Source organism: Vicugna pacos, chromosome 3 (assembly GCF_048564905.1).
Source record: "Vicugna pacos chromosome 3, VicPac4, whole genome shotgun sequence".
Lineage (NCBI taxonomy): Eukaryota > Metazoa > Chordata > Mammalia > Artiodactyla > Camelidae > Vicugna > Vicugna pacos.
This window is the reverse complement of record NC_132989.1, coordinates 79,308,861-79,333,915: the sequence shown is the minus strand read 5'-3', so window position 1 is coordinate 79,333,915 and position 25,055 is coordinate 79,308,861. Positions and strand designations below refer to the sequence as shown.

At 32.6% G+C, this 25,055-nt stretch overlaps 1 protein-coding gene across 2 annotated transcripts in view; it reads left to right on the top strand.

The window, feature by feature from the left end:
• Positions 1–25,055, top strand: part of IPO11 (importin 11) — a 168,794-nt gene that overhangs the window by 76,534 nt on the left and 67,205 nt on the right. For both annotated transcript variants that reach the window (XM_006206039.4, XM_031675666.2), the window contains exons 21-24: positions 4,852–4,967; positions 11,835–11,911; positions 17,339–17,418; positions 17,940–18,020. In XM_006206039.4, the coding sequence (XP_006206101.2) occupies positions 4,852–4,967; positions 11,835–11,911; positions 17,339–17,418; positions 17,940–18,020 (354 nt within the window). The remainder of the gene's footprint in view (positions 1–4,851; positions 4,968–11,834; positions 11,912–17,338; positions 17,419–17,939; positions 18,021–25,055) is intronic.

The window sequence follows — 25,055 nt, the reverse complement described above, 5'->3', positions numbered from 1 at the left end:
CTTAGATAATTTTCCTATCTTAATTAAAGTCATCTGATTTGGGATCTTAATCACATCTGTGAAGTAATACCTAAATTAATGTTTGATTGAACAACTGGGAAATGGCATGTGTACACCAAGTCAAGAATCATCTTAGGTAGTCATTTTGGAGTCCTGCCTGTTACATTTAGTTTCCTATGTAATTGAACCCATGCTGTACACAGTTATGTAAACATGCCGTCAGTGTGTTCACACACATCAGGTATTTTGTTACTTTCATCATCATGAAATCTGGAAGATTCTTATGTGCTTTTATCTGCACTAGTTTTACTGTATGCTTGTTCACAGCTGTTACATCTGGACTCTCTTTCACTGGCATCAAAAGGATTCCTTTTGCCTGTCCATTCTGTAGGGCGCCTGTTTTCTGTACCTGTCTTCTTCCTTGTTTTACTTCCTCTTTCTGATGTATCCTGTGAATGCCAGTGGCATTTTGCAAAAGATGCATGGGAGGTAAATTTTTTTTTGAGATTTTTCATGTGTGAAAATGTCTTTACTCTGTTTTCACAATGGTAAGTGGTTTGGGTGTAAAATTCTAGATTTTCCCTAAAAATTAAAGAAGGAAAAAATTTTCCCCTGTATTTTTTTTACTGTTGATTTCTTCTTTTTCTTCTCTTTGCCTTTTTACTCTACTTTCTGGGGGATTTCTTCAGCTTTATCTTTCAGCCTTTCTATTGAGTATTTCTTTCCTGCTATAATACTTTTAATGTTTGTGAGTTTTGTTTTAAATGAACAGCCGCTTTATTGCTCAGAATGTGAGTTCTTTTTTTAATTAAAATATTTTTATTTATTTTAAATTTATGACATACTAGTTTCAGGTGTATAACATAGTGATTCAATGTTTTTGTAGATTATACTGCACTTAAAATTTTTACAAAATAATGGCTATATTTGTGCTGTACAATATATCCCTGTTGCTTATTATTTTATACATACTAGTTTGTCTCTTAATCCCATACCCCTACCTTACCCCTCCTTCTGTGAGTTCGTTTTTGTATTGAATAATCAATCTACATCATCTGTCTTTCATGAATGCAGTGTTTTCTTTTATTGTACCAAGAACGTTAGTGATATATTTTTCCAAGATTTTATCTCTGTGTGTGTTTTGCGGTGCTGTTTTTATTTGTTTGTTTTTTTCCTATTTTTTGTATTAGATATTTAATCATATCTGTTGATCCTTGGTTGCCTTTTTTTTTTTTTTTTTGCCTTGTAAAAATTTTAAGCATGCACAAAAGAAGGAAGAACAGTAGAATGAATCCTTAGGTAACCATCACTCAACTTCAAGAACCATATGAACACTTTGTATAAATTTAAGAGTTGAACACTAAAAAGCTAATTGGAAGGGTTGAATATGTATGGGAAGCTTGCTGATTGTGCATCTTTAGGATGATCTAGCTGGGTTTTGTACAGAACAGATGTTTTGGTTCCATGTGTTTGAGATCTTTCCTCAGTGAAAGAGCCTTTAGTCTCCTGTCTGTTACATGTTCTATCTCCCTGTTGTATATAGTATCCCTGGTGTTGATTACCTGATGTCTCCCTGTCTTGAGACCATTTGTTTTACATTACCAGAAATAAATGACCAGATCTGTGGTGGTTCAAGTAAGGGACAGTTTGACTATACACATGGATGAGATCTTGTCATCAGATGGCTTTTAAAACACTAGAGGTCCTATTATTTTTAAAAAATTTTTTTATTGAAGTATAGTCAGTTTACAATGTTGTGTCAGTTTCTAAGGTACAGCATAATGTTTCAGTCATACATCTACATACATATATTCCTTTTTGTATTCTTTTTCATTATAAGTTACCACAAGATATTGAATGTAGTTCCCTGTGCTATACAGAAGAAACTTGTTTATATATTTTATATATAGTAGTTAGTATCTGCAAATCTTGAACTCCTAATTTATCCCTTCCCACCCTCTTTCCCCTCTGGTAACTGTAAGTTTGTTTTCTATGTCTGTAAATCCATTTCTATTTTATAAATAAGTTTATTTGTGTCTTTTTTTTAAGATTTTTTTAGATTTCACATATGAGTGATATCATATGGTATTTTCTTTCTCTCTCTGGCTTACTTCACTTAGAATGATGATCTCCAGGTCCATCCATTTTGCTGCAAATGACATTATTCTTTTTTATGGCTGAGTAGTATTCCATTATATAGCTGTATCACAGCTTCTTTATCCAGTCATCTGTCAATGGGGTGGGGGTCCTATTATTTTTAATTCATCCTCTTGAACTTCCCCTTCCCAAAGTACCTAGTGCTATCAATTCCTAAGGCTTTTGGAGTTTCATTAATATAAATCAGGGGTTCCTTGCTCCTTTTCACTGCTGGCTTTTAGCTTTGGTTTTGAGTCTGCTAAGTCAGTTATTGCTTGTCTTTCCAACTTCCAAATATGAGTTGCTTTTATCTCTTCTTATGCTATCTTTGTAATTATGGGTTTAGGTTTTTAAAAAACATCCTCATATATCCTCTTGTTGGGTCTTGGGAGGGAACAGTAGTAAATGAATGTGTTAATAAATCTGCCAGCTTTCTCAGATACTAACATAATGATTTCTAGTATGACCTTGTTTGGCATAGCTTCACACAGAATATAGAGCTTGGTCGTAGGGGCCTGGTTTGGAAGGTATAAGGGACATCTCTCAAAGTTCTGAGGAAGAACTGTTATCATTTATATTTTAGAAGGGTCTTTTGCACACCAGTGGGTACATTGGTTTGGAATAGGGTAAAACTAAAGTCAAGGAAAGTAGTTGGGAAGCTTTTCTGTTAATTGTGGAAGAGATGATGACCTCAAACAAAGCCATAGAAAGAAGGGCAAAGATTTGAAAAATATTTGAGAGAATAGAATTAAGAATTGTTTAGATATAGGGTGAGCAGGAAAAGGAAACAGGAGGTAGTTGTGATATAGTTTATCACTAGATGGGTAATGGCTCATGTTGCTTGAGTTAGGAAATACAGGAAGAGGAACTTTTTTTAGGAAGACGATGAGTGGTAGACTTTGGAGAGTTTGAGATACCTTCTGGTGATGATGTCCAGTAGTCATTTGGAGTGTCTAGAGTTCAGAGATTTGGGTTGGAGTTAATAGATTTGGACATTATCAGCATGTATGTGGGACATGAGATGAGAGCCAAAGACAATACCGTGAGAAATGCCAATTTTTTGCATTCTTCTTTTTTTCACACTTAACTTTAAAAAGAAATTACAGATTCACAGGCAATTCCAAAGATAGTATAGAATGATTCTCTTGTACCCTTCACCTAATTTCCCTCCATGCTTTATGTAATGTAGTATAATGTGATTTCCCCCTTTAAGCATTTCTGATAATTTTATTAATTAGTGATGAATTTATTTTTGAGCTTTCATAGTATTGTAGACAATGTCTTGTAGTTTTAATTATGGACAGAATGTTCAAATTTACTTAAAGCTGCATATCTGAGATTGGACATATTCATTCTTTAGGCCACTAGATAACAAACTGTAACTGAGAGAGTAAGTAGATTTACTGGTTTTTCTTTTTTGTTTTGTTATGGATTAAGCTTTGGAGAGTGAAATTTAACTGAATTTTAAGGCACAATATACTGCTTTATTAAATGAGACATATTTATAAATCTCTTCCTTTGGAAAAATCTTTAGTAAGGTCTTTCAACTGATGTTTAATTATAGAAAGGGCCAAGCTTAACATATTTAAGGATAAGCTTTATGTACTTCCACTGAAGTATCTATACCCTGCTGATAAAAAGTGAACTTACTGTGTATATATATGCATATATAGGTCATCAAAAGGGAAATACACATGGATAGTGTTATATTGTAATTTGCTATAAACTATGTTGACATCTGAATTACTTTCTAAGTGAAGAGGTGTTGGATAGTTTATTTGGTTTCCTTTCTTTGTTTATCAGATTATAGAGATTAGTTTTCATTACAAATTGACTGTTTTGTTTTCTTTCAAAGTGCTTAAACTTAGTGTGATACACTTGAGTCATTCCCATAAGACAGTAATTAAGCAAACCAGAATTTTAGATTAAAACCCCCTCTTCTTCCTCCATCTTTGTATTCTTGGCTCGTTAAAAATATTTACAGAAATTCTTCATTAAGTAAGTAGTATGTGCACATTTTTTTAAAAAAGCTTACAAAAAGTTTTTTAAAAAAATCTCCTTTACCCCCTTCCAACATCCTTTTCCAATACCCATATTTAACCAGTGTTAACAGTTTTTACTGTTTACTCCTAAGAAACATTTTTATGCATATATCTTCATATCAGATATATAGTTATTTAAAAAATGGGACATGTGGAATTGTTATACACACTTCTTTTAAATCCCAGTTTGTCATTTTGAGATTGTTTTTATTCCATACCTAATCCTTTTTCATGGCTACTCAGTATTCTAGAATATGAAGATACTGTAATTTAATTATCTTACTGATGAATATTTAGATTGAGTTCATTTTAGATTATTTAGGTGAGATACTTTGTGAAATTTGATATGTTGATGTTAATACCTCCAGTTGTCAGAGAGGCAAAAATAAATATTTACATGAGAAATCTCTTAAAATGAACAGGTGTATGTAGCCTTGGTATATATGGTTTTATTGCCATTAGGCAACTGAATAGTGATTTTTTACTATTTGACTTCCAGTTGTAAACTGAACTAATTTTGTGTAAGTAGTGCTTATAATTAGGACCATTCTTTAAAAATCTGATTTATTTTAATAAGTTGGTTTTAGGGCTTTTTTATATGATAGGTGATTTTTTTGGTGGGGGGTGGGACCATAGAGTGTCTTATGTTAAGTTTTATTTATACTTCCTATAGGGATTAGGAGCAGACAGCAAGAACCTGTACCCTTTCCTGCTCCCAGTTATTCAACTGAGTACAGATGTTTCCCAGCCTCCACATGTTTATCTTCTGGAAGATGGTTTAGAGTTATGGTAAGAGGAAAAACTTGATACCGTGGATCTTTTTTTTTTTTTTTCTCTAGCCTTCCCTACACTCATGCCAGTAAAGCAAAGGTCATGTAACAGGGCTTAAAAGCTCAGCATTTAAAAACAAAAACATAAAGTCAGTTTGCCTGAACTGAGTAACATAATAGATCCTTTTCAGTAGCATCTTTTCTTGACAGCTGTCACTCAGTGTAGGCTTATATATCAAAGTTAAAGAGAAGTTTCAGTAAGAACTCAGCTGCATGTCATTGTTTGGAATTTGGACGTCAAAATGGGGATCGTGAGCAAAACTGAAAATTGGCATAAAACTTCAGTGTGTTAAGTGAGATATTTTGGGACGATACTGAGTTGTTTTTCAACCTCTTACTACCTTACCGAATAAGTACTGAGACATAATACCTCAGCCCCAAGTGTTAATGCTACTTAGTCCTGACATTATTTTACTGAGTAAGCAGTATATAGTGTTAAGCGGTAAAACACAAGCAAACAGACCCCGTTTCTGTGGCATCTCAGTGCCACAGGCTGTGTAGAGAACAGTAGTAGAAATCTTTTTGCTTTATCTTACTGATAGCAGCAGTTTTCTGCAGGGCAAATCATTATTGAAGATATAGTTTATAATACAGGAAGGGTTTAAAAATTCTAATGTTGGAATTAGAAAAGCAATCACAGAAATTAACCAGAGGAAAAAATTAACATTTATGGTATCCTTATTCCCTACCCACCCCCTTCCTTTCTCAATTTTGCTTAGATGTCTAGGAATGTAGTTTTTTGATTCTTAGAAATTGTCTTTGGTGTAAATTATAAACTAATGATCTGTATCAGAATATTAGATGAACAACTTTAAAACATAACTAAGTAGGTACTTATTAATTTGCAATTTGTGTTTCTCTTATTCTTTTCTAGGTTATGTTGTTTGAACTTAAATGATTTCCAAATGATTTGATTGTAAATTAGCATGTGTTAGAACCTGTTATGTTCATATATTTTTATTTGAACAGAATGGATTACTCTAGATCAGTTGTTGGTAAACTTTTTCTGTAAAGGAGCAGATGGTAAATAATTTAGGCTTCCCAGGCTGTGTACTTTCTGTCCTATCTATTCATCTCTGCTGCTTCATTGCCAAAGTTGTTATAGACAATATGTTAACAAATGAACATGACTGTGCTCCAGTAAAACATCATTTACAGAAATAGGATGTGGGTTGGATTTGGCCTGTGAGCTGTAGTTTGCCAGCCTCTACTCTAGATTACAAATTAAAATATTAATCTCTGTTGCATAAATGCTTTCCTGTAAACATGTATATTTTGTTAATTATCAGAAAAATTTAAAATATTAGTTATAATAAAGAGACTCATACTTACCAGTATTAAAGGTTTAGTATATTAATGTGTTTATAAAAGATATATAAATTTTTTAAGGATTATATAAACAGGTAATAAAAGTGCATTGCTCTACTAATGGTAATTTTTTTCACACTAACCTTTAGTTACATGTAAATCAAATTAAATCATTAGGATACATTTTTAAAATTTACTGACATATTTCTTCATATGTTTTTCTTATTGGATTAGAACTCATATTTGGAATTAGATATATAGATGCCAATCCCAAGTACACCCACCACTGCATTAGGTTTATAATCATCATCTGTGAACCTCAGTTTCCTTATTTGTAAAATAAGGAAAAATAATTTTTACCTGATTATTGTGAACATGAGATAATGTGTGTGAAGTGGTTCTCACTTTGTATGTGATATATAAAGCCTAAGAATTGGTGAGATTGCCTAGGAAGAAAAGAGCAGTTAGAACATTCTGCTCAGGGCAGACTCCTGAAGAAAAATACTTCAAGGTCACATGAGGAGCTATCAAAGATGGCAGCAGGGAAGAGCTGTCTACTGACAAAGGAGGAAAACCAAGCCAAGAGAGGATATTTCCCAAAAGAGGGAGTGGTTAGCTTTGTCAAATGTTGCCGATTGTCCTAGTAAGAGTAGTACAGAGAGGTCAGTGGAGATGATAGGGATTTCAGTGGAGTAGTAAGAGCAGTCGAAAGAATTAGAGTAGGTTAAATTGGAGTTAAGTAAGTACAGACTATGAGCACTGACAACTTGTATGAGAGCTTGTACTGTGGAGAGTAATGTTGAAATTGGGCAACAATTGACTGTTCTGGAATGAAAATTTAGGGGTATGATGAGGCTCAAGAGAGTGAGATAATTGAAGGAGACAAGCAGGTATGGGATTCAGCACAAGTGGAGGGTTTTTTTTAGCTGGAGGTAGAAAGACAGATTTCTGTATTGTAGTGGAATGAGATGGGAAGGTGTTCCATAGAATAGTTTCTATTTTCTCAACATCATACGAAGCATAGATGTCAACTGAGTGTTACAGGCTGGAATGGGAGTGTATGTAAGATCAGAGAGGATTGTGGGGAGCAAAGGTATAAAATAGTTATGTTGGAGAATGGAAATTTGAACTTACTACGGTTAGCCAGTACCAGTTGATGTTTGTGGTTGTGTATACAAAGTGAAACTCTTCAGACTGATTATGTGATTTATTTTTCCCCTGATGACGTCTTTGACCCAACATTGTTAAATTTTTTGCTGATACTAAAGTGTATGATTCAGGTCTGGATTCATTGCATTGTAAATACAACATGTTACTTACGCAGTTTTCTTAAACTTAGTGTGAATTTTAATGACTTATTGTAGGATCTATTTCTGTAATATAGTCACATGAATAATAATGATATCAAAGATGCAGACTTTCATGTATATCTTTTCTTTTCAACTTGTTGGTTGTTAGTTCACATTATTTTGCTTTTTCATCTTGACACTGATTTATTGAAATACCCCAATCAATTTTCTTCATGTCAGTGTCCTTTTTTATTTCTAGCATTTTTGATATGTAATTTAAAAAAAATTCACTGCACAAAATTTTGGTACTTTTTTGCATTGTTATAAGATTTAATAAAATATGGTATTTAAATTCTTTAATGAAGAATTATGTGGTATAATAATGTATGCAGTGGTTAATTTTCCACTTTATAATTCCACCTTTTAATTCTTCTGCATCTAAATTTTATCTGATATAAATATTGTCATATAGTATTAGATTTGACTTAACTATTTCATTCATCTTTTACATTTCAGCCTTTTGGTTTGAAATTTAGTTATGTATTCTATACTGAGCAAATTTAAAATTTTATATTTTAACCTAACCAAAGATGTTTTACTTCAAAAGAATTTTATTGATCTTATATTTATTTATGTCTGTCTTTTACTTTATGGTCTCTCTTTTCTGCATTTTCTTATGGAAGGATAACTTTAAATTTTACCTTTCTCTAGTCAGAGGTGTTGATACATACAGCTTTGTCTAATCATTCATCAAAACAGTAGCTTTTTCCTTTCCGTAATATGGTAGAGAATTTAGTGCTTTGACTTTGTTTATCTCACTTTCTTTCTTTTCCAAATCTTTATTTATTAACCTGGAATTTATTATTAATCTGGAACTACATACCATTTCAATTTTATTTTTCACTAGTTTAAAGTCTTCAAGGTTTTTTCCTCTTTTGAATAGCATAGTTTATGCTCTGGAAGCTAGCATAGTAAATGAGAGTGACAGTGACCCGAGTGTCCTTTTTACTAAGATTGTGACAGTGAGAGGGAAGGAACAAGCTTCAGAGAGTGTTAATCTGGACCCACTGACAAAAAGAGTTTTTTAAAAACATCTTCTGGCATTTAGGATTTGTCCTCCAGTTTTTTTTCTCAGTGAAATCTTGTGACTGTTGTAGTTTTTCTTTTAGTTTCATAATTATTTTAAGAGTGAATAGGATAAAAAGTTCTAAAAAATCTTTCTTGAAGTTTTATTCTTTAAAGTGGAATCAAATTCTGTTATTATTGACCAGGTTAAGATGTCTAAAGATACCATTCCTTGTGCATGTTGGGAAGTACTTCATTTTGGGGGTGGTTAGTTTCCCCTGTGTAATCCCCTGCCCAGATCTCCCGATTTTGCCATTTAAAAAGCAAAATACTTCATAGATGCAAAATAATATGGAGATAACATTGTTTATAATTATTGATAACTTGTATAAAATGAAAATCCATTTTCTGTACTCTGAGTAAGAAATGGAACAAGAATGTCTGTGAAATCCATGGTGTGGCATGTTTTTGAATCCTCCTGTTTCCATGCCAGGGATAACCCACCTACTGATTTTTTTTTTTTTCTTTTCATTCTTTGATTTTCTTTCTTGTATTTTAATATTTTTTAAATCAGGTAGGTGTGTGTATCTTTAAACAGTATGTTTTAACTTTATATAAATTGTATCATATGTTTTCTAACTTACTTTTTTTGCTTCCTGTTTTGAGATTCATCTGTATTGATAAGTTTAATAGTATGACTAACAATTCATTTACTCATTTGCCATTTTGTTTGATGTTCAAATAATCCAACTGTGAACATTCTCACACAACTCCTAGCCCAAATGTATAAGACCTTATGCCTATATACATTTCTACCTAGAAATGGTGCTAGGTAATATGTATTCAGCTTTATCATATACTAATTATTTCCAAAAGTGATTGTATCAACTGGTACTGCTGTCGGCAGTCACAAGAGTTTCCACTGTTACGTAGCTTTGCCAATACATGATATGTCACGCGTAAAGTTCTGCTAATCTGTTGAGGGTAAAATTGTACCTTGTTTTGGTTATAATTTATATTTTCTTGCTAGTCAAATTGGATATCTTTTTATATTTTTTATAGTCAAACTTAATGCCAATTTTTTAATCTTTTTCTGCAAAATATTTGTTCATTTGTTCTGTTCATTTTCCTTTTATTGACTATTTTTTGGATATTATTTCTTTGGACACTATTCCTTTGTCAGTTATATATATTGCAAGCAGTCTTCTCCCAGTATATGACTTGCGTTTTAACTTTTTTGAGGCATCTTTTATACATAGTAATTGTTAACTTTAAAGTAGTTGTATTTCTCAGGCTTTTTCTTGAATTTTTTTCTAATCTAAAGACATAAAAGTCTTGTGACATCTTGTAAAGTAAAGCCTTACTCTTTTCATACAAGTCCTGGAATTAATTTCTGTATTTTGTATGGGATAGAGGTCTGGTTTCTCACCCCTGAAAACTTTGCTTCCTGACCATTGGAGCCTCTTCTATCATATATGAAAAAGTCTGTTTCTTGTACTTTCTATTCTGTATATGATTTTAATTCTAATTACAGTAGATTAGTAATTACTAGTTATTAGTACTAGAATTAATTAGTAATTACTAGAATTACTAATTACTAGTAATCTAATTAGTGGAGACTAACGACAGTGGTTGTATAGTAAGTCATAATATCTAGTAAGGCAAGTATCTCCCCGAATCCCTCCTCCATACTTTTTTGTTTTTTTTGAGAAATTTCTTGCCTATTCTTGGTCATTTGCCTTTCACATAATTTTAGAATCAGCTTGTTATATTTCCAGGGAAAACAGTGTAGGGATTTGAGTTCAAGAATAGTTGATTCTGTATAACAATTTAGAGAGGCATCTTTATGATGATAGGTTTTTATATGAGGACTCTTAAAACACCATGCATTTAAATTCATTGTGTGTTTGGTGTGTAGAAATTCAATTGATTTTTGTACATTGATATATTCAGTAACCTTACTGAACTCTCTTAGTAATTCACATACTTTGTTTATGAATTCTTTCTTCTGTTTTATTTTTCCTATCAGTCATAGCTTCTGTGAATAAGGACTAGGTAATTTTTTCGTCTCCTGCCCTTGTATTTTTTATTAACTTACTTGGCATACCATGTGAGAGGTCCTTCATACATAGACTCAGTAGATACGAAGGTAGACAAAGTAATAGGGAATGTTCTTTGAGGTGTGCTTCTGTTTTTCTAGAGAATGGTTTCAGCATATCATCACCAGGTGTGTTTCCTATGAGTATTTGGTAGGTAGTCTGTCATACCAGGTTAAGGAAGTTCCTTTCTATTTATATTTGGATAAGAGATTTTGTAGTAAGTGTTAGATTTAGAATTGGATTCTTCCCCCAGCCCCACCCTTGGCTTCTTGTAGATTTTGTGATGATCATTTTTTTCTTTTTTAGCTTCTTTAGTGGGGGTTGAAGAGGTAAACCAACTACACACTTAGGTGATAAAGCACAACCCATATTTTACTTTTTATAAAACAGTTGCTTTAGATTGCTGATACTGTGAGTAAGATTGGCTTATCATTGGCCTTTGTTCATCTTTATTAAGTTTTACTAAGTTCATATTTATTAAACATTTAGCATAAATTGTTTACTAATTCACTAGCCCAGTGTCTTGTTGAAGGGACTGATCAATTACATGTGACAAATGAATATATCAAGAAAATAAAAACATCAGAATAGCTCATCCTCTTCCACCTTAATTCAAGAGAGACTGGGCACAAGCCAGGACACCAGAAAGGGCAAGGCACCGAGTGGGTGCTCCTTAGACACTTGCCAGTTCATCAGTGGTTTGAAGAATTGAACAGTGGCAGTTCATTCAATTGCTTTTATTGAACACCTGAAAAAAAATTTCTCTTTCCTTGACCAATTCAAAATAATCATGTTTTTGCTTCATCATTGTAATTTTATTGTATGTATTCTAATAAGTAGTTACTTGCTGATTTTTGCTGTGTATATAGAAATCATACATAATTTGTAGGTAGGTTTTAATTTTGATGAATTTGGAATTTTTTTACTAGAAGGATAATCTTTATAACTATATTGTCCAATTTTCTTCTTTAAATTGAACAGTTTTTTTTTTTTATACATAAGGTGTGTTGTTAAAAGTTTTAATGGTTGTGGAAAGTGATTTAATCATCTGTTTTCCCTTCCTAGGTTAGTGACTTTGGAAAATAGCCCATGTGTTACACCAGAGTTGCTTCGTATATTTCAGAATATGTCACCACTTCTTGGTATGTAGTAAAGCATAAACTTACTACTGTTTTTGAATGCAACTATTATTCTGGACATTATAGGTGACTATAAATTATACCTTCTGTTTTTAACTAAAGCCTCTGATTTCGAGAAATAAGTTGGATAGCATTTTAATAGTTCCTGGATTTTTTTCCTATGGTATAACTTTTTAGAACTATTTCTACATATTAAATAAAAACAAACACTAAAGTTACTAAATCACTAAATAGAAACTCAAAAAAGCTCTTAGGAAACTAATTACAGATTAAGTTTGAATTTTACATGGTAAAATTTCTATGTTTGATAGCAGTTCTGTAAAGTATTTAAAAGGCTTTACTTATATTGTAAAACTGCTTCTGTGTACCATGGTTTTGTCCAGCTTCTTTTACAAATGGTCTTCTGCTATCAGTTGTTTACAGAGGAGCTCTGTACATATTTCTGATTTAGCTAACGGACCACCAAAATAAAGATTATTAAATATTAACAGAATCATTTATTGTTTGTTGAGGTATTACCTATGTATGAGCTTGAAATCAGCAGCACTTTTGGCACATGAAACCAGAGAACTGGACACTGTGCTGAGAGTAGGCTCTTAGTCTCTTTTAGCCACCATGAATGATAACTAGTTAGATTCCTTTTTGCCAATCTGAACGTGTATTCTGATGGCAATTAATAATAGAAATCTGTACTTTTCTGTTACATATCAGCTATCATCCAAAAGTATGTAATATCTTAAATTAAAAAAAATTTTTGTTTATAGAGTTACTATTTTGTGAGGGATTTTACAGTGCAGAATCACATTTCAACCTCATAGAGTTTAAGAATTGTATGCAGTGCCATTTAAGCTTTTTCCATTTGGAGTCCCACTCTTCAAGACACACACATAAAGCATCTTTAAATCTTTCATTAGAACTTTGTATATACTAACTGAATAGTTTAGTATTGTCAGGAGAGGGCATTTTTGTAAGAAAACACTGGGCGAGAAGGCATACTTATTATGGTAATATCTGAAGACTATTTTTCTCTGAGGACTTATTTGTAGTGAGCAGCTTTGTTAGAGGAAAAATATTACTGAGGTTTAATGACACACCAGAAAAATAGTCTCACTCTTGACAATTTAAACAGGTATGGACTAAGACATAATTACAACTGATTTAAAAAACATCTCTCTTCATTTGCTGGATGACCATGGGGGCTAGATATTGTAATTAGTCCCTCCTGTTTTCGGAGGTTTTTAAAATTCTTCTACCCTGTTCTTCAGAATAAATAAGACCTCAAATAATACAAAGATACCATCTGTTTTCTAATAAAAAGCCATTTGATGTTTATCATCTAGTATCCCCATAAAATGATGGGTAATTTTTTAAAAGATGAAGACAGTGGCAATAAACCAATCACTTATTGCCAGTCTCCTAGGAAAAGTTTTGCATTGAGGATAGGAAAAATCGTTTTCACTTTCCTTTACTATCTGAAGGCCTTCTAGTTCTATTCTGCCTAACTTGGAGATCATATATGGTAACATTCTGGATAATCCACAGTGCTTCCTTATACTTGACCTGAGAATGGAAACCTCAGCTAGACCCATTATCAACTTTGTCATAAACATGATTCAGGCTTTTCACATATAGATGGCTTCACATGGTAATTTCACTTCACCCTTGTATTCTACCCCAAATTCAGCATACCTAGACTTTACGAGGTAGTGGGAGAGAGGATTGGTAGCCAGGAAGAAGAAACTGAAAAAAGCACATGACCAATCCTACTGTAACCTTATGATACTACTGTGATGGTGGATTTAGATAGGTTCTATTTTACAGCTTTACCATAGAAAGCTTTGCAGGTGATGCATAGTCCTGGCTGAGCTTGTCCCCGGCATGGGCTTCTCTCTCCCCGTCCTGCCCCAGGACACACACCAGACTCCCACATTCTCTACAGGAGCTGTGGTCAACCAAATGCAACTGTAGTCAACAAATCAAAAAGGACTGTCATGTGTTTAGAACAATAGCTGGCACATAGTAAGCATTATTTAAGTGTTTTATAATTATATTTATTACTACTACTACCATTACTATTAACATTATTGCTGTTCTAAAAGAAAAAGTACCCAACCACTGGCTCTGTAGGATTTGTTAGTTAACTGAATCAAGAACTAGTGAAATTTCTTTCTGTGATAATTAATATTTGATTTAGACTTTTTTAACTTTCAAAGATTTTTAAAAGTTCCATATTTTATTAGTAGTGTCAGTGAATATAGATAATATGGATGCTCTTGAATTATGTATTCCCTACTTTTGTCTTTGAAAACAAAAAGGATTATAGAAAATTTGTTTTATGCATGGTGGTATTTATATTTGCTTATGAAGAATTTCTGTTTCTGAATATGAAGAATTCTGTTTACAGATTATTTCTGTCACACTTAGTATACCTTGGTATCAGTATTACCTTATTTTTGCTTGAGTATTGTACAGCTAATTAATATTGTTTGACATGTGGCTTTTTGCATATACCTCCTTTCAGGTGAGCTTTAAAATTTGAGATATAACCATAATATTTACTTTAACCTTTTAAGAATATAGATCAAACTGGATATTCACTTTTCTTAACAGTGAAAACACCTTTCTTGTTATATCAGTGAACTTTAAAAATTTATTTAATGAATAGATAGCTATTTCTTAAGCAGAAATAAAGCTCCTGGCAAGAAGTTTCTCATTTTCATTTAAAACACATAAAACCAACAATACTGATGTTTAACTTAACCATTTTTAGAATATGTTAATTAAATATGAGTAAATTCAAGACTAGAATTCATTTTATATCCTTTTTTCCAAATGTAAGTAGAACTGGAGTATTTTAAGTAGAACCAGAGGCTATAAGTACAAATATTCTGATAATTTAGTTCCAAAGACTTGTTTCTAAAATACTTTAAATCTTTTTTATGGTGTTAATTTTCTTAGTATTCTCATTACTTGAAACGTAAACATTTGACTGGCTTTTTCCGTGTTGTTGTTAAGTGCCAAACTAATGTTCCTTGACCGATTAAATTTTTCTGCCAGTAACTTCTTGTCTAATTTGGAAGGAACTTTTCCCACCTGCCTTCATGATGATGTAGGGTATCTTACACATTTAGCTTTCTGAGAGATTAAAATAAAAGAAGAAACTATTATAGTTTCATTTCCAGACATAAGTAGTATGATTGAACATAGATTTCTACTGAATCTATAACATAATTCAGTAATTTTTCCTCTTTGTTCCCTTTATGGAAACATAAAAGAATAAATAAAATGTAACATGAAAGTACGGAATAAAAATAGAAGTAAAAGAATAGAGAAAAACAAAGAGGAATGGAATATAAATTTTAATTAGACTAACAGATAAAAGTCATATGTACACATAGCATAACTAGATACTTTGGCCATAGAGTTGTCAGAGCTCTCTTTGAAAGAAAAAATCACTTAAATTAGGGATTTTCAGGTCAGACATTGTTGACATTTTGGGCCAGGTAATTCTTTGTTGTGAGGGTCTGTCTAGTGCACTGTAGGAAGCTTAGTAACATCCTTAGCCTCAACCTACTAGGTGCTAGTTTTAACAACCAAAGTTTCCAGACATCGCCAGATGTCCTCTAGGGGGCATAATTACCCATGATTAACATTTGAATTAAATTATTCACAGGGCCTAAAAATAAATACAGCTCTGTTGCATGGTTAAAGTACAGCTCCTTCTGATACTAGGACCAGACAATAATTTTTCTTCAGAGTCTTACGAGGAACTCATGAATATAATGAAGTGTTCAATATACCTTAAAATAGATATATTTATTAATTTTAAGACTGTTTTTACTATTAGTATTTAATAATTGCCAGTGATACCATGCTCTAGGAAATTTAGTAAAAGCTATCCTTGGCATGATGGAAACATGAAAAGCAGTATGAAGTGACCTAATCCCTTGAGTATTTCCTTGTATAAACTGATCCAGAGATAACTTTTAAAATATCTGTAAGAAGAAATAAGCACTATGGTTTTTAAAATCAGTCCTTCTTAAATATTGTTTCCTTCTTCATAGATCTTGATAAAGTTTTAGATGACAGTGAGTTAGACATTGGACATATCTGGAATGTAGCTATTCTAAGTTCTCACTTAAATGTAGAACCCTTCTGCCTTACTTATCACAGTGACTGCCAGTCTGCTGTTCAGTGTTGGTCTGCCAAACATTGTATGTGCACAAGTGCAGACTTGACTTTCTCTTTGAGAAGAAAAGAACAATGTGAATTTTTCACAAGGATAACTTTATCCAATACAATGGTCTACCCCTTTAGTCTGAGTTTTTTGGCATAATTCTGTTGTGGAAAATATTTAGATGACAGCCTTTTTTCTAAAATATCTTTCATTTGCATGGTGACAAGTTGGTTAGTCTCTGTCTCATTTATTAAACCTGAAAGTATAGAACTAATACCTTTAAAACATATTTTGAACTTAGGGTATGATTATCATTTTCCTGTGAAAGTTTATGAGAAATACTCATCTGAGTAGAGTGTCTTTTCACTTTGCTAGGATATGAGTTAAATAAGAACCTATCGCCTAGACCAGTATTTACTGGGAAGAATTTTTTTCACCTGTCCTATTGCAAGTGAATATAATTTCTAAAGTATTAGCAGTACAGAATGAAAGGTTTTAGATATAGATGTTATTTTAAGGTCATGTTTTGAGCTGTATAATTTTATACATAAAATCTGTGTTCTATTGTATGTGATAAGACATGTAAAAAACACTGCATAAACATTTGATCATATTTAATGAAATAGTTTTCTACTTTGTACTTGAAAAGGAATAGCTAAAAATAATATCCTTTTCCAATACTATTCTGGTGATGACATTTTAAAGAACATTTTTATGTGTAAATTTTTAATAGGGGAGCAGATCTGAAGAACAAAGCACAAGGATTGAGAGTATCTAAACGTAGTATAATTTTTGGCATTTAATAAGGACTCTTCATAAGTAGGGTAGCATGTTCAGTGCCAGCACAGTAGACACTCAGTAGATGCTTATTGAGTGAATTGAGTGAACCCATTTAAGTAGATGTCAAAATAGGATGGTAAAATGATTCAGTTGCATGTTGTTTGCCATACTGGTACTAGAAGTTTAATTTGAAATGAAAGGGTGAGTCATGTAGTTATTTTCTGAAAGGAAAAAAAAAGGGAGCTAAATATTTTCTAAATTGTTTTAACTAGTGGGAAATATAAGGGAAAGCATTAATGTATAGGTTAATGCCAGTTTTTTAGATAGATATCTGTATACTAGGAGTCTGAATAGCATTCGGAAAAGATTTGTAAAGAGCATGTAACTTACCTTTAAATAAATCACTTCACTTAAAGTAATTTTTAAACAATGAAATAATTTATCCTTTTTAAAAAAATTTATTATTTTGGCAGAATTAAGTTCAGAAAATCTCAGAACCTGCTTTAAGATCATCAATGGTTATATCTTTTTATCATCAACAGAATTTTTACAGGTATGTTGTAGTAGTTTTTGTGTTGTAAAAATTCATGTAGTTATTATTTTTATTGTTTCTTATTTGAAGTCAGGAGGTACCTTTTCAAAATCTAAAAGAGCAATCTGTTACTTTAAAGAAGGGGGACACTTTATAAGCATTGCCCATTACAGGACAGGTGTGATACAGTTTCATTAATTATGTTATTTAATATAGAAAATATGCTGTACAAATAAATATATCCTACTATTTCTGTAAAAACCAGAAAAGCAATAAGCCGCATTTTTATTTTTAAAATTTTTCCTAAAGCATTCTAATTGAAACTTTATATGCTTAGAACTTTAGTATCTAATTCTCAAATAGATTATAATGAGTCCCAAATTGAATTTTTTTTTTTAATGGAGGTACTGGGATTGAACCCAGGACCTCATGCATGCGCTCTACCACTGAGCTATACCCACCCCCTCCAAAATGAATTTTATGCCTTTTTTGATATTGCAGATACTTTCATCTGTATATTTTGACTTTTCATTGAATTTCAGACATATGCAGTGGGTCTATGTCAGTCCTTTTGTGAACTGCTAAAGGAAATTACTACAGAAGGTCAAGTTCAAGTGCTCAAGGTATTCTCCTCTTTTTAATGAATACTGTTGTAAGGTTTCCCTCTATATTTTGTTAAATTGGACCTTCATTTGGATTTGGATGATTGGCAAGAAGGGGAAGAATAATTCTAGACAATATTTTCTTTTAGCAATATTAAGTTGGTCTCATACCTTTGGACCAGAGTTCTCAAATTTGATTGTGCATACAGATCACCCGAGGATGTTGTTAAAAATGCAGATTTCACATTTCTCACAGGGTTTCTGCTGATGGGACCCCAATCAAGGTTCCCCTTATCCTGAGACCTTACTTTGTGTAACAATACTTTAAAATCTTTCATAAATCATGCAGAGTTTCCTGAGATCTGAAACTTTTCACCCCTCCAGTTTGTTGGACTGCTTTTGGGACAAAAATTTCCCATTATTTTGGTACTTTTAATTTCAACTGGCTATTGAAATTAAAGTACCAAGTTTGTATGATTGCGTGTAACTAAGAACCAATGTTGAATCATTATGTTGTACACCTGAAACTAATATACTTTTACATGTTAATTTAAAAGAACTTAAAAACAAACAAACAAACCCTGAGCTCTGAGTTAATCTTTATGCATTGTATCTTTATAGATTCCCAATGTTATCTTTATATTTTGTATATGGTTGTATATAATTAAGAAGAAACAGGCTCTGAGTTGTTTATTTTTATAATATCTATGTTAAAGGCAAATAGTATCAATTACATGTCTATGTTTACATATAAACATAAGTATACATAACTATATATTAGCTATATCTTTACATGTATTTGTATATATGTATATATGCACACATATTTTGTATGGACTTTGTGAGAAACTGTGGTTGTTAAAAGCATCTTGTTTTTGTTTCTAATTTCTTAGCTATGTTCTAAGTCAGATATGAGTGCTGGTTAGGTGAAGTGTCACCATAACATAACAAGTGGCTTTTTGTGTGTGAAAACTATTTCACTGCTTTAGATCCTAAGAACTATTTGATTTCCTCCCAGTGAAATGAAAAAGTGTTTGCCCGAGGAGGTTCATTATAAGAAATGTGTTTAATCACAATAATTGTAGCATCAATTCATAATATATTTGGGGGCTAGGTATGTATACATTTGTGCAGATGGTAAAGTCTCCTTTCATATTAACCAGTAAGAGTAATCATCAATTGGAACTTACTCAAACATTATACTATTTTATGTGCTGTTCTTCAGACATTTATTATACATACGTTCATTATACATATGTACACACATGTAAAGCTCCAGATATCTGTGTTAATTTGCATGTTAATTTGATTTTCAGATTGTTGCATGCAGTGTCATTGCTGATTAATCAGTCACTAACCATATAGGTCAAGGGTCAGCAAACTTTCTCTGTAAAGGACCAGGTAGTAAATATTTTAGGTGTTGTAGGCCATACAGTCTTTATCTCAACTATTCATTTCCGCTGCTGTAGATTGAAAGCAGTCATAGATGACATGTAAATGAATGAGTGTAGTTATATCCAACAACGCTTTATTTACAAAATTATGCAGTTGTTCAGATTTGGCCCAAGGGCACAGTTTGCCAAACCCTGGTATTGATATTCACTGCTTTCTTCTAGCCACAGGTGATAGGAAAACCACACTTTCTGCTCTTCAGCAATTCATTCTTCAGGGGGAAGGAGACAAGTAAACAACCAGCCCATGTTCTGTGTTAATGTAAATAGTAGTTTTGGTTAGAGGTATCTCAGAATTACCTCGGGAACTTTTGAAAAATCCCAGTAAGGTATAAGATGTTAGTATTTCTTTTTAAATAGTTCCCCAGGTTATTTTCATGAGCACTTTTCACTGTGAGCCGTTGCTGTTGATTTGCTTTATGTTACTCTGGGAGTATAGAAGTTGTCATCTTACCAAGTATTTTGTGGAGAACATTTTTCAGCAAGAAGGCATTGTGATGGGAGCTGAGTGAGTCTTAAAGTTTGGTAGGGTTAGGGTTGCCGGATAAAACATAGTGTTTTTATTGCTTATTCTGGCATTCCTAGTAGGGTGAATTAGATTAATACAGTGTTAAATACTGCAGAGAAGTGAACAAGACTAAGAGCAGAGAGAATTCTGTGAGGATTATCTGTTAAGGGTCTAGATAGTGGTGTTATTTAAAACCTGCAGTGTCTGTAAATTGGAGGGGGTCATATGCCACACTGAAGTGTTGTTATGAAGTGCTAAGAAAACAGTGTTATCATTAAGGGCTGTATTGGTTTCCTAGGCCTACCATAACAAAGTACCACAACCTAGATGGCTTAAAACAACAGAAATTAACTTAAAATATTTACAATGATGGTCTCTCTCACAAGGTTCTGGAAACTGTAAGTCTGAAATCAAGATGTTGGCAGGGCCATGCTCTCTTTGAAGACTCTAGGGGAGAATCTCTCCCATGCCTCTCTCTTAGCTCCTAGTGGTTACCAGCAATCTTTGGCTTGCCTGGCTTGTACGTGCGTCATTCCAGTCCCTGCCTCCTTTGTCACATGACATTCTGCTTCTGTCTGTTTTCTCTTCTTGTAAAGGCACCAGTCATAGTGGATTAAGGGCCTACCCTAATAATTTCATATTCACTTAATTATCTTGGCAAAGACCCTATTTCCAAATAGGGTCACATTCACATGTACTTGGGATTAGGACTTCAGCATATTTTGGGGGTCAACGCATAATAAAAATTTACTGTCAAAGATCGCCTTTGGGTGTGGAGAGGCAATGAGAAAAATCTGATCTGAGTAGATTTTGTAGATGAAAGTCACCCAGTAGAAGACAGAATGGCTCTAGGTGATACAAGGGATTGGGATTTTGAGTCTAGAATTTATGTGGAAGGGGCTCTTAGAGTTCGTTTTCTCAGCGAGTTGGCAAGACTGATAGTGGTTGAAGCTGTAGATACAGTGTTAGGCGAAGAGTATAGGAAACTGGCATGACTTCGGCATTTTCAGTTAGAAAGGAGACAAGGCTGTCAGAGACGCCTGATGCCTGTCACTGTGAGGCAGAGTACATTGCAGGATGATTGGTACATCTGCACTTGGGGTGAGGGGTGGGTTGAGTAATATTCATCTCAGTATTCATTCTTGAGTGAATTGTATCTTTCTGATGTTTAGGTTGATATTTAAGAAAGATTAAGTTGTATTAGAATGTCATAATATACTTTAAGAGATTTCTTATAAAGTAGAAAGGCTTTTAGCCAGAGTTGAAATTAAAGTTCTTTGGTTAATTATGATTTTTCCCATAGAGTTTATTTATCAGACAAATTATAATCTTCAGCATATTCTCTGATTTGCTGTTTTATATTTGAAATCACAGTAGAAACTTAAATCCGAAATTTTGATGTAAACTAAAAAGTAGGTACATAGAGAGTGAAAATACTAGAGAACTCTATGGTTTAAATTTCATAGGTTCTTCAGTTTCTTTTTTTAAAGTGGTGGGTAAGGCGAGAATGTGAAAGCCCTTGTTACCGAGAAGCTCGTGGACTCTGAAGCAGTAACAACAGGAATTTCTGTGCGTGGCTTATTGAGACCCCAGATATTTGAGGCCTAGTCTACCGCCACATGTCTGTCAATTCTCACCAGTACTGATTTCAGAATACTCTAGCTCCAAAGCTAACAAGCAAATAGCATTACACATGTTGTTTGCTAAAATGTTTCTGTGAATTTTTATCGCATTTATGCTCTTACCAAGCGGATAGAGTGGCAATACATAAGTATATTGAGGAACTTCATCTGTCTTATATAATCTTAGCTCCATCTTTTGCCTTGATGATATTTTCTTCTCTGAAAGTAGAGGAGATAACAAGGAAATGATACTTTGGACTTAATTCTGACAGTTGAAGGAAAAACTGATTAGCAATGTGGGAGTGATAGAAATTTGAGAGAAAATTGCTGTCATTTTGATGTTGTCTTTATAGGTTTTTCAGTGTGTGTGTGTGTGTGTGTGTGTGTGTGTGTGTGATCTTTCTTTCTTCTCTATTAGATTATAAGCTTTTCCGTGATCCTAAATTTAGTAAACACTAACAGTACATTTGGGATGTTATTCTCTCCTTGATCTGTGCCTTGGTTTGCGCACCCAGCTCTGCTACTTATGCATTCTTGAGTACATGCTGAGCCTAAGTTCTTTTGTTTATTATAGAAGGGGCTGTACTACATGGTTTTTAATAATCTATAACTATGCATTATCTGAAATCCCCTATGTTAAATTATAATCTATAAATTCTAAGTGATGAAAAGGTTCTTTCTTGTGTTTAAACATGTACCAGAAGAAACTTAAATTGAAAGTGGTTTTTTCTCCTGCTTTTCTGCAATATTATTAATAAAGTAATTGTTGAAAGACAACTTGTTCTAAGTCATATGGAATGGGATTGTGAAATTTATTTGAAAAATGAAGCACGTTTTTAGGATATGTCCTAAGGAAAATACTTACTTCCTTCTTACTATTTGTTTTTAATTATATTCTTACCAAATAATTAGACTCAGTAGAGCAGAGCAGGGAAGACTCTGGACTAAAGCAAAACTGCTAGGGTTATAATATTGGCTCTGCTACTTCACAGCTGTGTGAAGTGAGCAAGTTAATCTCTGTTCCTCACTTTCCATCTTTAAAATGGGGATAAAAATGTTACCTACTTCCTAGCATTGAGGTGGGGATTCTATGAACTTACATGTAAAGCACTTATAATGTTGCCTAGCATGTAATCAGTTAATATAAGTGCTGATTATATAGTTATCTAATTATATAGTTATCTAATTATATAATCTCCCTTTGGGGGAAACTAGGCTACTGTGCTTCTAGGCCAGATAGTTTATTTGATTGTTAAGATCCTTCCTTGCCTGTAAGAAAAACAGAACAAACCAAGTTATTCTACCTGTTCCTTTGACCATTTCTCCTAAATAAATGTTTATTTAAAATAAAGAATACGTTAAATTTTTATAGCTTAAGTAGGTAATTTGCACAATGATAGAGCTTTTTACTTACTCCATAATCATGTTATCTCAGCTGGCTTTTTAAAATTAATTGTTTTTAATTCTTTCTTGCTTTTCAGAATAATACAACCTTTAAAAAACGTTTTTATTATGGAAAATTCCAAATTTACCTAATGCACAACACTACCCTTACAGTTTTACTAGAAGAAAAATCTAGTTGCATCTCCTTTTTCCTTGATGTGGAAGAAGGTAAAGTCATTGTTTGTCCCCTAGTTGTACGTAATGTTTTTCGATTGAACAGTTCAGCACAAATCAGTTACCATGCAAATATACATTGAAATATTTATAACATTTAAAATAAGTTACACGTTAAACCAGCTTCTAAGTATTCCAGCTGGAAGTCATTAGTAAGATATAAATACTTGAGTTGAAAATTGAGAACCTAATAATGTGTTTAAGACTGCATTTTTACATAACATTGCTATATCTAAAACACTGTTTGACCTGAAATCTCATAAACTGAATTTTATTATTTATTAAATGTATGTTAAATACTAGGCATATACTAGTTATCATGAATAAATTACTTGGTTTTTTTTTACATAAATGAATATTTTAGGATCCTTTTATACTTCTACTTGAAAGCTGAGAAAACTCAAAATTTTTGGCATCTTCCTGTTCTCAGAGTTCCAGTAAAGCTATAATAATGGTTTTTAATATTAGCTCATTTTTTTAATACCTCTTAGATACTGTTTCTTAATATAGTATGCTGTATAACATTTAAAATACATTTTTGACTAAGTGTCACTGTTATACTAATTTCTGACAGTATCTGGAAGTAACTTCTTTGTTCTTTGAAGCAGAAAATTACAATGTTATGAAAATTGGATAGAGAGACAAGTACGCCTGCTTTAGGAGCAAATGGTTAAGAGCAAAAATAGGCTTTATTGTATTCTGTGACTTGGAACAAGTTAACTAGATGAATATAATTATGTTCTAAAAATACTCAAATATAAATTATTAGCATTTTTATAATTTGAAATTTATCTATATGTATACATTCTTCTTTGAGTTTAGAAATTCTCTTTTTTGTCATGGTCTTATCAAGCATTAGTGAGCCAAATTTACTTTCATTCACTGTGATAAGCCTTATTTAAGATGGCACAAATATTTTTAAGATATAATTTATTATGTAAAAATAATAGTTAATACTAGCATTTACTATATGGTACACATTTCTAAGCATGTAACATAGAGTTTATTTAATCCTCACATAAACCTGTGATGGTAGTACCATTCTTTCCCCCATTTTTACAGATGAGAAATTAAATCACAAAGAGGTAAATATTTTGTCCAAGGTCACAGCTAGTAAGTATTGGAGCGATGATATAAACATAGGCATTCTGACTTCAAGATCTGTGCTCTTAACTACTATGTTTGCAGTGTAAGCCTTAAATCAAGAACATTGTTTTGAGTGTGAGGCTCAAACTAAAAGCCTGCAATTTTGACAGGGATTATAAAAGCACAGTCTGTTTCTAAACTGTTTCAGATATATTCAGAAAAGGGATGGATTAAAATTAAAGTTTAGAAGTCCTATTTTTGCAATAGCAAGATGGTGATAAAAATTATTAGTAACAGATGATGGGATAAGAGGTACTGCGGCTTATTCAGCCACACAAAGGAATACTAGGAAGGCTGAGAAAGGAAAGAAGACAGCCTTGCAGTACAGTTCTGGAGTGATTTGAGAATAGTATCTAGAGTTTTCTTGTATTTAAATAGTGCAACATAGATAGCAATGGAAAAATAAACCAAATTGATGCAAGTGGCTCTGTAGGGGGAAGAGAGTAAGAGACTGGAAGCTAGATCTTTCAGGGTGTGTACCTCTTCTGTCCTTTTTGCTTTGGAGCTATACAGATGTTTTATGTGATATAAAATAATAAAGTAAAAGCAGTTCTAAACATGGAAAAAAAAAACCCTGAAACATCTAAATCTAACTATTACCATCTTGGTGTTATAAGCCATCTTAGAAAATTTCAAGCAACTTTAATACATAGTATTCTACATTTATATCCCTGGTAGATTATAACATTAGAACAAAATAAACCCACAGGAA